Raw genomic sequence first — 12,169 nt, forward strand, 5'->3', positions numbered from 1 at the left:
ACGATATCCTCACCTCATGTTCACTGCAGTCTTACTCACAACAGCCAAGATATGGAAGCAGCCTAAGTGTCCACTGATGGAAGAATGGATAAAGAAGATATAGTGAGAGTGTGTGTGTGTGTGTGCACGCACGCCTGTATCTGTGTATACAGACTCACAGGAATATTATTCAACCGTAAAAATGAAGGATATCTTGCCATTTGTGACAACATGGATGGACCTTGAAGAAACTGTGCTCACTGAAATAAGTCAGACAGAGAAAGACAATTACCATATGATCTCACTTATATGTGGAACTTAAAACAACAAGACAGCCATAAAAGGAATGAAATTTTGCCATTTGCAGCAACATGGATGGACCTGGAGGGCATTACGCTAAGTCAAGTCAAGTCAGAAAGAGAAAGACAAATACTATAGATACCACCTGAAAAATACAACAAACTAGTGAATATAAGAAAAAAGAAGCAGACTCACAGACACAGAGAACAAACCAGTGGTTACGACGGGGGTGGGGAGGAGGGCGGTACAGGGGCCGTGGGATGGGAGGCGTAAACCGCCGGGTGCACCGCGGGCTCCAGAATATGTTGTACGATGTGGCGAGCAGAGCCAATACTTTGTAGTAACTGTAAATGGGAAGTGAGCTTTGAAAACTGTCTATAAAAAAACAGTCACAACAAAAAAGCCAAGCTCACAGATACAAACACTGGTGGGTACCAGAGGCAGGGGTGTCCAGGTGGTGGGGGGAACGCCAAAATGGGTCAAAAGGTACAGGCTTCCAGTTTAAAATAACTAAGTCCTGGGGATGGAATGCACAGCACAGTGACTACAGTTCCTAAGACTGTGCTGCACAGCTGAGAGCTGCTAAGAGCAGATCCTGAAGTTCTCAGCACAGGAGAAAACTCTGCATAACTACGTGTGGCGACGGACGTGACTAGACTTACTGTGATCACGTCACAATACATACAAATACTGAATCACTATGTCACACACCTGAACTAATATGCCAATTATGGCTCATTTAAGAAATACATACATGTGTGAAAAAAGGAACACATGAGTTATCTACCTAGAAATCTGCGTAACAGTTTAACATGAGAACAGTATTAATTTTAATTAATTAATCAATTAATTAATTAATTTTCCTATAAAAAAGGAAAGTCCGTTCTACTTTATGGATGTACGTGTAACTACTGGTATATTCAACCATGAAGCAGTTTTGACTAGTTCTGCAGGAAAAAGATGTAATAAAAATAAAATGTCACAGCAGCACTACCCCACAATGAGATGTTCGCCACGCCCTTACACGATCTCTGCTTTCAGCCAGAGACAAGACAAGAATCAACCACCGCAGGCCTCCAGAGCAGGAACCATTAAGGCTAAAAGCAGTAGGAGACGGAGGTCCTCACACAGAAAAACATCGCCCACAAAACTGAAGCACCACCTGCACGAGTGGGACAGAGACCGTTTGTGGAACTGTGTTTAGGACGGCAACACCACCAACACCATCAAAATAAATATGATATAAACGCTCGAAGTAAAGCCCAGTTGCGAATACGAGGCAGTAATCGTAGGCACTGCTGACAAGACGACACACAACACACCAGGAGAACTGCTCACACGGTAAGTTCTCTGGAGAAACCTCCGAGGAAGAAGTGTGAGGCTACTAGGCAGGCGGGCTTTACCCTGTCCAGGTGTCTGGTGCTGAGAGGAAGAAACGGGGCGAAGGAAAGCTGCTAATTAACATGGAAACCGTTTGAGCAAGACCATCTGCTGAAGAGAACAGCCAGTGGGAAGGTCATGACAAGAGACAGGAAACGGGGAGACGGCTGGTAAACAAAGAGAACCTTGAAGAAAGGAATTTTAAAAACCTGGTCCTGCCAGACACCGTAGGGAAGGATGGGTTTATCATACGTGCGTCCAGTTTAAAGCTGGAGACAGGGATCTTCCTGGGAAGTATAGACCCACGCCGGTTCTCTCGGGGACTCAGAGCGCAGTCACTTGCTGAACCCTGGCACTGAAGGCGTCAGATTCCCACGCCCGCATGGCAGCCCCTACACCCACCCTGCTGACGCGAACGTGTGCGAACCACAGAGCGTCCGCCTGGGAGCGCTGTTACGCCTTATCTGCACCAACCACGACACCCTTCACCCTTCTCCACCGCCAGGATTCAATGTGGACACGGTGAGGAGAGAGGCCAAGACGTCCTCAACAGCCTGGCAGCAGCCATCAGGGTAGAACTCCTAGTGCCCACAGGGAGCTAGCCAAGGGCCAGCACGAGGGAACGGGGACGATCCCCACGTGGCCCCAGGTGGAGGCTCTGAGCGGTTAACCAGAGGCCGGTCATGCAGGAAACCAAGGCACAGGAACGAGGAGGGGACCACCAGCGGAATGCTACATCTGTGCTCTCAACAGGGCGGGGGAGAAGCGACTGCCCCTGTCTTCCCAAGATCCACACCCCATCAACCTGTAAAATGGGTCATAAAGTCACTGGGCAGTATATTCATGAAAAAAATGTTACTATCAAAAAAGAAGTCTTATTCCCTCCCCTTCAGAGAAGTTTTCCCAGACGGTAAGGAGTTTCCTTTTCCAGCAACGGGCCCACGTTGCAAGTCCTCAGACAGACACTAGGTGGAGCCAAATACCTTGAATCCCTTAACAAAGAACAATGCGTTGCACTGCTGGCAATAGAGAAGGTACACCTCAACAAAGACACCGCGGGGATGTAAGGCTCATTACACACAACACCATAATTCCAATAAAGTTGGTTTAAAGTATCAGCTAGGGCTTCCCTGGTGGCGCAGTGGTTAAGAATCCGCCTGCCAATGCAGGGGACACGAGTTCGAGCCCTGCCCTGGTCCGGGAAGACCCCACGTGCCGCGGAGCAGCTAAGCCCATGAGCCACAACTCGTGAGCCTGTGCTCTAGAGCCCGCGAGCCACAACTACTGAGCCTGCGTGCCATAACTACTGAAGCCCGCACACCTGGAGCCCATGCTCCTTAACAAGAGAAGCTACCGCAGTAAGAAGACCACACACTGCAACGAAGAGTAGCCCCCACTCGCGGCAACTAGAGAAAGCCCGTGTGCAGCAACGAAGACCCAACGCAGCCAAAAATAAATAAATAAATTTATTTTAAAAAGAGTATCAGCTAAAAAACAAAATTTTAAAATAATTTAAAAACCAGCCACAACTTCCAATTTCAAGACAAAGTCAAGACCTTCCTTTCTTCTTCTTCTTCTCTGAAACCAACCCAAATCAACAAGAACCTGAACCACAAACCACAAACTTTGAATTTTTAAAAATTAAAAGACAATAAAACACATAATCTATGGCTAATTCATTTCATTTTCAGCATGATCACAACACTCTGGGATTCTTAAAGGTGATGGATGCTCCTTACCCAGGCCTCTGTCTGGGACCCTTCGCCATCAGGCCTCCATCCACGGATCTCTTGGGCAGAGCGTGGTCCTGGCTGGGGTCCACGAACTTAAACACATGGGACACCCCAAACTGCACCTTCATCCCGCTGTGCAGCATCGTCGTCTCCGATATGCGCTGCCCGTCCACGTAGGTCTCGGCATCCATGCTTCTCGGCGTGACCGTGACCACTCCATCCATGTTTGTGAGGTCACAGTGATGGGGCTCAATTCCTGAACCAAACAACTAAAAAGAAAGGAAAATCAAAGGAACTTCCATCATCAAGTACAGAGGATTTAAAAACTGAATTTTAAGACTAAGTCCCCCTTTTATGATAAATATAATCGAATAAACTCTGGATTTTTGGTGCTTTCAGGGAATTTCCCCTTAATTTATTAATTAAACACTGTCAAAATAACTGAATATTTTCACCACCCAGCAGCTTGATTTAAGGGGTACCATAACTCTGCATTTAAAAGCATATGGGGGCTTCCCAGGTGGCTCAGTGGTTAAGAATCCGCCTGCCAGTGCAGGGGTCACGGATTCGAGCCCTGGCCCAGGAAGATCCCACATACCGCGGAGCAACTAAGCCCGAGAGCCACAACTACTGAGTCTGCGCTCTAGAGCCCGTGAGTCACAACTACTGAGCCCATGTGCCACAACTACTGAGCCCACGTGTCACAACTACTGAAGCCCACGAGCCTAGAGCCCGTGCTGCGCAACAAGAGAAGCTACTGCACTGAGAAGCCCGCACACCACAACAAGGGTAGCCCCCGCTCACCGCAACTAGAGAAAAGCCCGCGCGCAGCAAAGATGACCCAACGCAGCCAAAAATAAATAAATAAAATAAATAAATTTATTTTTAAAAATGTGGTCATCTTGAATATTAGACAATTAATGGGTAAATCTACACAGATCATCAGGGCTACAAATCCCTGTTCACCTGTTTTACTGCTGTGCTGAGGATGGGGTTAGAACTGAAAATGACATTAGTCATCGGGCCCCTCATTCCGTAACTGAGAAGTGAGAATACAGAGAAAGGGACATCTGCCCACGCTCAAGCCCCAGGAAGCGAGCAGCCCTGCCCTTCCCAACGCACAGACACGCTAAGCTCTGTTCTAATCCAGCCCGAGCGCTGCGGCTCAGGTAACATTTTAAGTACACTTCACTGAACGCCTCCTACTGCGTGTGTGCGACCCAGTGACAGGCACTTCCACGTACGTTACCCCCCTTAATCTTGTAATCTGGAAACAACCTATAAAACCATCACCATCTTTTGGAGAAAAGCAAACAGCCCTGGAGGTCTAGGGGTGGAGTGGGACAGAAACTCACACTCTGCTCTGTTCACAATGAAGCAGAGAGAAGTGACCCAGAGCAAGCAAGCTGCTTACGTTAAAGTAGAAAGGCTTTCACTCCCTTCCACTCACCCACAGCGCGCAGGCCCGCACGCTGCCCTCTGACCCCCCGAAGCGGCGGAGCGGCAGCAGGACACGCACCTGGATGGAGCCGTCGTCGAACTTCTCTGTCCCGACCTCAGTGACGCTCAGCTGAAGGCGGTAGAGCTTCGGCTTGTCTCTGGAGTCGGAACCATCTGTGACGAGAGAAGGACAGGGCTTCACTAGCCAAGTCGAATGTGCTCATCGTGTTATTTGAAACAAGCAAGCAAACAGCAGGTTATCTGTGAAGCAACACCACTGTTCTCAATCCTCAGGATTTCTATTCAAAGAACTCCCCAAATTTATTCATGCAACTTAAGTAACTGAACACACAAAATTCAAAGTAAGACATAAGCACATCAGCTTCTGTTTAAAATATAGTTCAAGGTACTAACGCCGTCATTCATACCGATGTTTTCTTATCACATAAAAAAATGTTTCCCCACCACACGGTCCTGGACTTGTGTCTGATTCTGAAGAAGACAGGGAGACCCTCCTTCCAGACTGGACCTCCTCACAGACTGCCGGGGCGCAGCGGAACCTCCGATGGAAGGAGTGTGACCCCCCAGCTCACCCCGGAGCCTCTGGACCAGACCGACCCCAGGGGTGAGGCCCCAGCCCGTGTCCCCACGTGATTCTGACGGCCACCACTGGCATGAAGTTCCAGTAAGAACTGCCGTGAACAGTGCTCACCTCCACGGAGTGGAACTGCGGTGGAGGACAAGAGGAGAGACTGGTTTTTATTTCTGTCATTTTATACTTCCGGGAACTGCTGAGATGTTTCCCTTGCCTGTGCATCACTTTCTCTGATGGGCTGGCTTTGGGGGACCACAAGAGCCGCGACCCGCTGCCCACTGACCCCCGGATGTGCGCCTCCCCTCCTCACCTGCTAACCCACCCCACCTAACACAGAGGGTCATTCTGATCGCAGCGCTATGGCACAGGGGGACAGGGGCCTCGGCATCCACGCGCCAGGACACGGTCCCAGGGCCGTGACAGCAGCAGCCTTGCTGTGCCCGTGCTGTGCAGGCCCCCCGCTGCCCCAGAGCCTCAGCGGCTTCAGAATCACTCACCGAGGAGCTGCAGTTAAAAGCTCTAGGCCCCAGGATCGGGAGTGCAAACACTGCAGTGTACGCAGAGTGCAGACTGCTAAAATCTTAGTGTGGTGTGGTCTCAACTCTCACAGACCAAAGACACCAGGAACATGGGTGTGCAAGCTGTTAGAACGGTTGCTAATTTGAGAGTGCACAAGATAACACGCTAACGACAAACTTTCAGCAATCTCTGAGATCTGGGTGAAGGTAAGACGAGACTGAAGCAGCATTCGAGAGACACCACGTCTCACAGGCACTAAAAACTGGGTTCCATGTCTGTGTTGCTTCACAGCACATCCTCATCAGATTTGGTGGCAGCTGAAGCCTCATTTAAACAACTTTATTTCAACTCCAAGTACTGATCCAAAACAGGGCCTCAGAGTCACGTGGGGCTTTCGCTGGACAGGACCAGTTCCCATCTAGACCTGCTGAGCCCAAATCCCTGAGGGATGCTTATCATCCTGCTGGCTTTAAACATCACAGGCAGCCCTAAGGACGGTCCTTGTCAAGAAGCATTCTCTCCGGCATCCACGGCACCGTGAACCACTTCGTCTCAACCCCACTGACCATGTCTGATGAGGGTTTCTGCTTCCTCACCTCTCCCACCCCTGAGCTCCCAGGCGGCTAGGTCTTTAAAACAATCTCTCTACACCTGGTGCTCAGTACAGTGTGCGCTCAAGAAAGCGTTAGTGTATTAACAGTGAAGAATTATTAACTAAAATGCGGAAAATAGAATAATGCGATACGGTCTGGCACAGAATTATACAAATGAATTATCAAGAAAGCAAAAGAAGCAAATCAGTGATCAAGAACAACTGTTTCAATTACAATGTTTAAAAAAGCAGAAGAGCATGAACAATATGTCTGTTTAGGGGTGAAAGAAAAATCCACATTCGCTTTCTTCTGAATTTTGTATGCTTCTGAAGGGTACCCTGTGAGCTAATAAATGGGCATTATATACTTTTCTGCATCAACATTTACATCCACAAATTTAGAAATATAAAAAGAAAGGGAGAGACAGAAACTTTCTCAGTCTCTCCTTTCACTGTAACAGAAATCTATCGACAGAAGGATCAGAAATAAACCTTCCCAATCCCTTCCTTCTTTCTGCTTCACAGTAATAACAGAAAACAAAGATACCTTTACAGGTATATCCTGAATAACCTAAACGGTGGCCACTCATGTCGTAGATAAAGCGGAATTCTGGGACCTCGGGCAGAAAACAGAAACGGAGGCAAGTAACGCTCACAGTGTAACTGACAGCTTCTTGTAGATCCAAGGCCCCTCCTTGGTAAAAGCACAGTCATCTCACAGGCAGTAACAAACGTGTGAAACTGTGGCTTAAAACAAAAATCTTAAAATTTTATCCCCTTCCGCAACAGGGATTCTACGAATGCTCTATTTCTGGCTCAAGTGCCAGAGCACATTTCTCCTCACTTGAGAGCTACGACAGACCCGGAGCGCCTCTGAAGGCGGAGATAAATCTTCCGAAGTAACCCCGCCACACAGACGAGTGCTTCTTCCAGAGGCTTTAAATGCTTTTTAGAAACATTTTATACTTTTGCCTTAAAAATACGTAACACATTCACATGGCGCAAAATTTGAAAGGCACAAAAAGGACGTGGTGAGCCGTACCCTTCCCCACCCGCCCCCTGCCTAGTCCTCCCCAACCCGGAAGCAAATCTTCAGAACCTATTTTATGCGTATATAATTAAACAAGCTGATACTCGTGTTCTTCTTTCTCCTGGTTGGCACAAGCGTTAGAATACTATTTCGGGTTACCAAACGGAATACGCAACATCCAGTCAAGTGTCCAACATTTGGGACGCACTTAAAATAGACCACTCTGAGCAAAGCCTGAGAATGTTTTTCAGGGCGCTTTTGGTGTCACTGCACAGCATGTCCACACATCCAGGCCTGCTTCTGCCTCTGGGCAGCTGGGTGGACGAGGGCCTGGGGCGTCTCTTTGCCGCCCGCTTGTGAACGGAGGGCGGGGACTCACGCGTTTAAGGAGTGCTGACCAGCGCTTCCGTGTCCCAGGCGCTGCGCTGACGCCAGAGGTTTGCGGTGAGAAAGTGAGCTCACGTCCTGGCCCCCAGAGAGCTTACGTTCGCTTACGTTTTAGCAAACCAGTACAACAGGGAAGAAACTGTTTTCGGTACATACCAGGTAAAAAAGGAAACGTATTTGTCTCTCTATTTGCTCCATTCTTTTACAGTATGAAAGTAACCAACACGTGAAAACATTAAGGAATCCTTTTCAGGAATAAAGTAACAACAGAAACTTGTCTTAGACTCTACTTTATGTATTATATCAAAATAGGTACTAAATATCCCTTGCTTCCATTTTTCTTTAAAAGAACAAAAAACTAAAACTCCAAGTTTGGTTAATATCCAATGAAAACCTGTATGATCAGTTTGGAGAAAATTCAACAAACCGATATAAGATGCCGAAAGGCTGAGTAAGCTTTATATACGAGAAAGTTTTGATTGTTACATCGACATGTAAAAAATGACACTTGAAATATAAAAACAGACAAAGGAAGTATTTCCATGTACTATTTAAGATGACAGACTCTAAGGCACAAAATCTGAGAAACAAATTCCAAGTAAGAAGGTCCAGCTCTGCCAGCCAGAAATGAATCTCAAGCAGGAGAGCAAGCAGAGGCCAAGGACACCCTAAACCCGCCCACGATGGCAGCGAGCGCCTCTCGAGAAAGATACAGACCCGAACGGCACCAAGTGGGTGGCGGCCTCTTCCTCCTCAGCCTCCTGGGGTCACCGGACACGTGGCCCCAATCGGCGCTCCCTCCCCCACCCACCACCCCCATTTCTCCTCTGTCCTCCCCCCTCCCCCCCGCACCTCCTCCTCCCCTGTGTCTCCCCCTCTTCCTCCTGGGGGCGCACGGGGTCGAAGGACAGGAAAACAGCTCTCTGACTCCTTTAGTCCAAATTCTCACTTAAAACGTAGCCTGAACAAAGACACTGGACATTTCCGCAAAATAAGCTGCTATTAAATGAAATGAATTCTGGATACGGAAGAATTAACCAGATAGGGATAAAATGAAGGTACATTAAACTCTTAAGAAAAGTTATTTCTATTAATTGAAAAGCCGACACATCCAGCATTTGGTCAGTTACCGCTGTTCTGCCCGTGAGGCTGTTAGTGCCCGAGATGAGCCGGTAGGAGGAAGCGCAGCATCCCCTTTGGAAGCGCGCCAGCGGGGCAGGCAAGGCGACCCCTTCTCCCTGAGGTTAGCACACACGCGCAGGACCCAGGTGACGGCGGCAGCGGCGGACGGAGGCCATGCAGACGCGTGCAGGGGAGAGGAGGAGAGGGTGAGTGGCAGGGAGGCAGGCGACTGTCCAGGGGGAAAGGCACGTCCCGCCCCAGCCCTGGGCTGGAGGACACGGCAGCCGTGCTCCGCGCGGCGTGGGCAGACTGCTGAGGGGACACTGAGTTGACAGGGAGTCCCGGAGCAGCAGGGGAGCGGCCGTCAGTCCATCACGGGGAGCCCCACCCGTTCCTTCCCTGCGGAGCACAGCCCAACCCAGAGCAAGGGACAAAACGACTTCTACCCCAGTCCCCCCAAAAGACAGTGGAAGCGCCCGCCCACATCTCAAAAGCCTCCAGCGACACCTACAGGACCTCGGCCCAACCCCGAGGACACGTGCTTGGCTGACAACGTGTCCAGGGAAACGGTCGTTAGTAACAAGTCAGCATCCACAAACACAGGGAAACTAAGTCCATTTCACTCCGCGTGCTGACCGGGCTCGGTCAGCAACGACACCTTAAGAAGACAGCGTGACCTGGTGAAGAGAACAGCCCTGGAGTGAGACAGACCCCGGCCGGCATCCAGGCCTCCTCCCCCTCACCTGCGAGTGTGGCGCGGAGCTGAACTTCAGGCACCTGCGGATTGGCTGCAGCTCTCCAGCAGGCAGCCCAAGCGCTCGGGCGCGTCAGACTGACAGGGGCCCCGGCTGCCCAGCTATTCGGACCACGAGTCTCTCTGGAAGCCACCTGAGTCACCTTTGTACCTACTGCGCAGCCTAAAGCAGCAGCTCGGTAAACGCTGACTAAAGTAGCAGAGGGCCGTGAAGGAAGCCGTGTTTTAACAAGCATCTGATAGATGCTGTTGCCGATACTTGGTGACAAGTAGGACACAGCTAGCATTGATCTCGGATCCATCAGTTTCTTACACCGACAAAAAATTTCTATAGGTTTTATTACCCGGGAGACCTTAAGGATGAAATAAGCAATCAAAACACCAGTTCTCACTAGAATATAAGTTCCCAAGGTCAGAGGGTTTAATCTGTTTTGCTGGTGTTCTTCTGTCTCCAAGGTCCAGAACAGTGTCTGACACATAGTAAGCATTCAATAAGTACTTGTCAAATAAATAAATGGATGAATTCTCATCCTGTCTCTGCTACCCACCCAAGTCAACTTTCCACTATTCATTTGAAAATTATCCTATGTCAGTTGCTATTTATCAACTTTCTCTGGGTTAATACTCCTATTTTCAAAAATTTCAGTTTGGGAGAAAACAATCATTATTAGCTTCTAGCATGTAATGCAAAATCTTGAATGGCAGACCCAATGCCCAAAGATCCTAGAAACTTCTAAGTTCAAAAACAAATGGCTGTCTTCCAGCTGCCGTTCACTGCCTCGGACCACTGAGCACCAAACCCTCACCACTAATCATGTCTGCAAACCACTGTGAGAAACCAAACTTTCATGAACTTTTCAGCCGGAGAACTGAGAGACAAGGCAACACTCACATCTTCCTCACAAACAGCTAATCAATTAAAAAAAACCTTCAAACATAATTAAGCATAAAAACTACTACTTGCAGCACACGGCCACGGATATCAGTCAGAACAACAGCATTTTCCCTGTATCAATATAACACAACCCAGTTGTGCCACGGAGACCACTGGACCACAAGTACCACATCTAATCATTAGTTAGTTATAATCTTGTAAACAAAAATAAATACTCAAGAATCAAAGAGAAAAACATAATTCCCGGCCAAGGAACCACAGATTATCTACATAACCAGTTTGTTTTTAGCTAACTTTTTCTGTAATTACTTACTGAGCTTTATTTAAAAAGCAGTTCTGGGTGGGAGGGACAATACTCTGTTCTTCACAGCATTTTACAATAAAGGCCACATACCATGATTTTAACCAAATAAATAAGAAATGATACAGTTCAGCTGAATGGTAAACAAACGTGTCACACATATATTAAATATGCATACAAGTATGTACACTACATAGGATGTGTGTGTATAAAACATTTCCTTAAGAATGTCAATGTATTTCTCTACCTGATGGCTAAGTTATAACAGCAGCTTTAGCTTAAGAGAGCTCAACAAACGAAATATTTAGAAGGCTAACATGAACATAGACTTAGTCTATTATAATTTTAAAACTAAGCAGATATCGCTCCTCTTACAGGTGGACTTCTTAGATGTAATTGTATTTACAGATATTCTTTTGACATTGTTCATACATTAAGCAGCAGTGTGATAAATACACACACACCTGCCTCTATGAAGTCTGTCCTAAGAGGAGTACATTTCAGTTTGTCATTTTTAGTAGCTTAAGTACTTTACAGGGTTATTTTGGAAGAAAAATTTAAAAGGGAGTAAATCATTTAAACTTCTTAAATTCTCTATATTCACTATTTAAAATTTTGTTTTTCAGTATTCATTTCTGTGCATGTGAAGTTTATTTTTAATGCATATACATATTTTAATGCATATACATATGAATATACATATCCTATAACCTTAATTAAGGGTTTTTTAAAAAATAAATACCATCTTATGATGGTTACTGTTTTAAATAAATGATCTTAAAAAATGGTTGTCAGTCAAAAGAAAGACCAATTAAATAACATTCATCAAAAAGAATAAAATGTAAAGCTGAGAATGTACATCTGTAACACCCCTCACCTGGGCTCAGCTCTACGAGGTAGGGCAGTTTCTCCGGCGGGAGGGCAGAGCCATAGCCAGACCCATCAACGCGCTCCTTTCCGTGCAGGGGCTTCCCATCCACGTGCTTCTGGCTTTTCTTTGGGATGTAGTCTGGTGGCCTCCTCTTCAGCTGAAAGACTAAAATCCCTAGAACAGTAACATTGTAAATTATCAGCCAGACTCAAGTGAGTGTAGACGGCCAGCTGACTGGCAATCGACTGTTCAAAGATTTATCAAGAAAATG

At 47.2% G+C, this 12,169-nt stretch overlaps 1 protein-coding gene across 11 annotated transcripts in view; it reads right to left on the reverse strand.

The window, feature by feature from the left end:
• Window positions 1–12,169, reverse strand: part of AFDN (afadin, adherens junction formation factor) — a 134,612-nt gene that overhangs the window by 58,994 nt on the left and 63,449 nt on the right. For all 11 annotated transcript variants that reach the window (XM_060114400.1, XM_060114403.1, XM_060114401.1 and 8 more), the window contains exons 8-10: window positions 11,905–12,072; window positions 4,912–5,006; window positions 3,399–3,661 (exon numbers count right to left, since the gene is read on the reverse strand). In XM_060114400.1, the coding sequence (XP_059970383.1) occupies window positions 3,399–3,661; window positions 4,912–5,006; window positions 11,905–12,072 (526 nt within the window). The remainder of the gene's footprint in view (window positions 1–3,398; window positions 3,662–4,911; window positions 5,007–11,904; window positions 12,073–12,169) is intronic.

Source organism: Mesoplodon densirostris, chromosome 12, assembly GCF_025265405.1.
Source record: "Mesoplodon densirostris isolate mMesDen1 chromosome 12, mMesDen1 primary haplotype, whole genome shotgun sequence".
Classification (NCBI taxonomy): domain Eukaryota; kingdom Metazoa; phylum Chordata; class Mammalia; order Artiodactyla; family Ziphiidae; genus Mesoplodon; species Mesoplodon densirostris.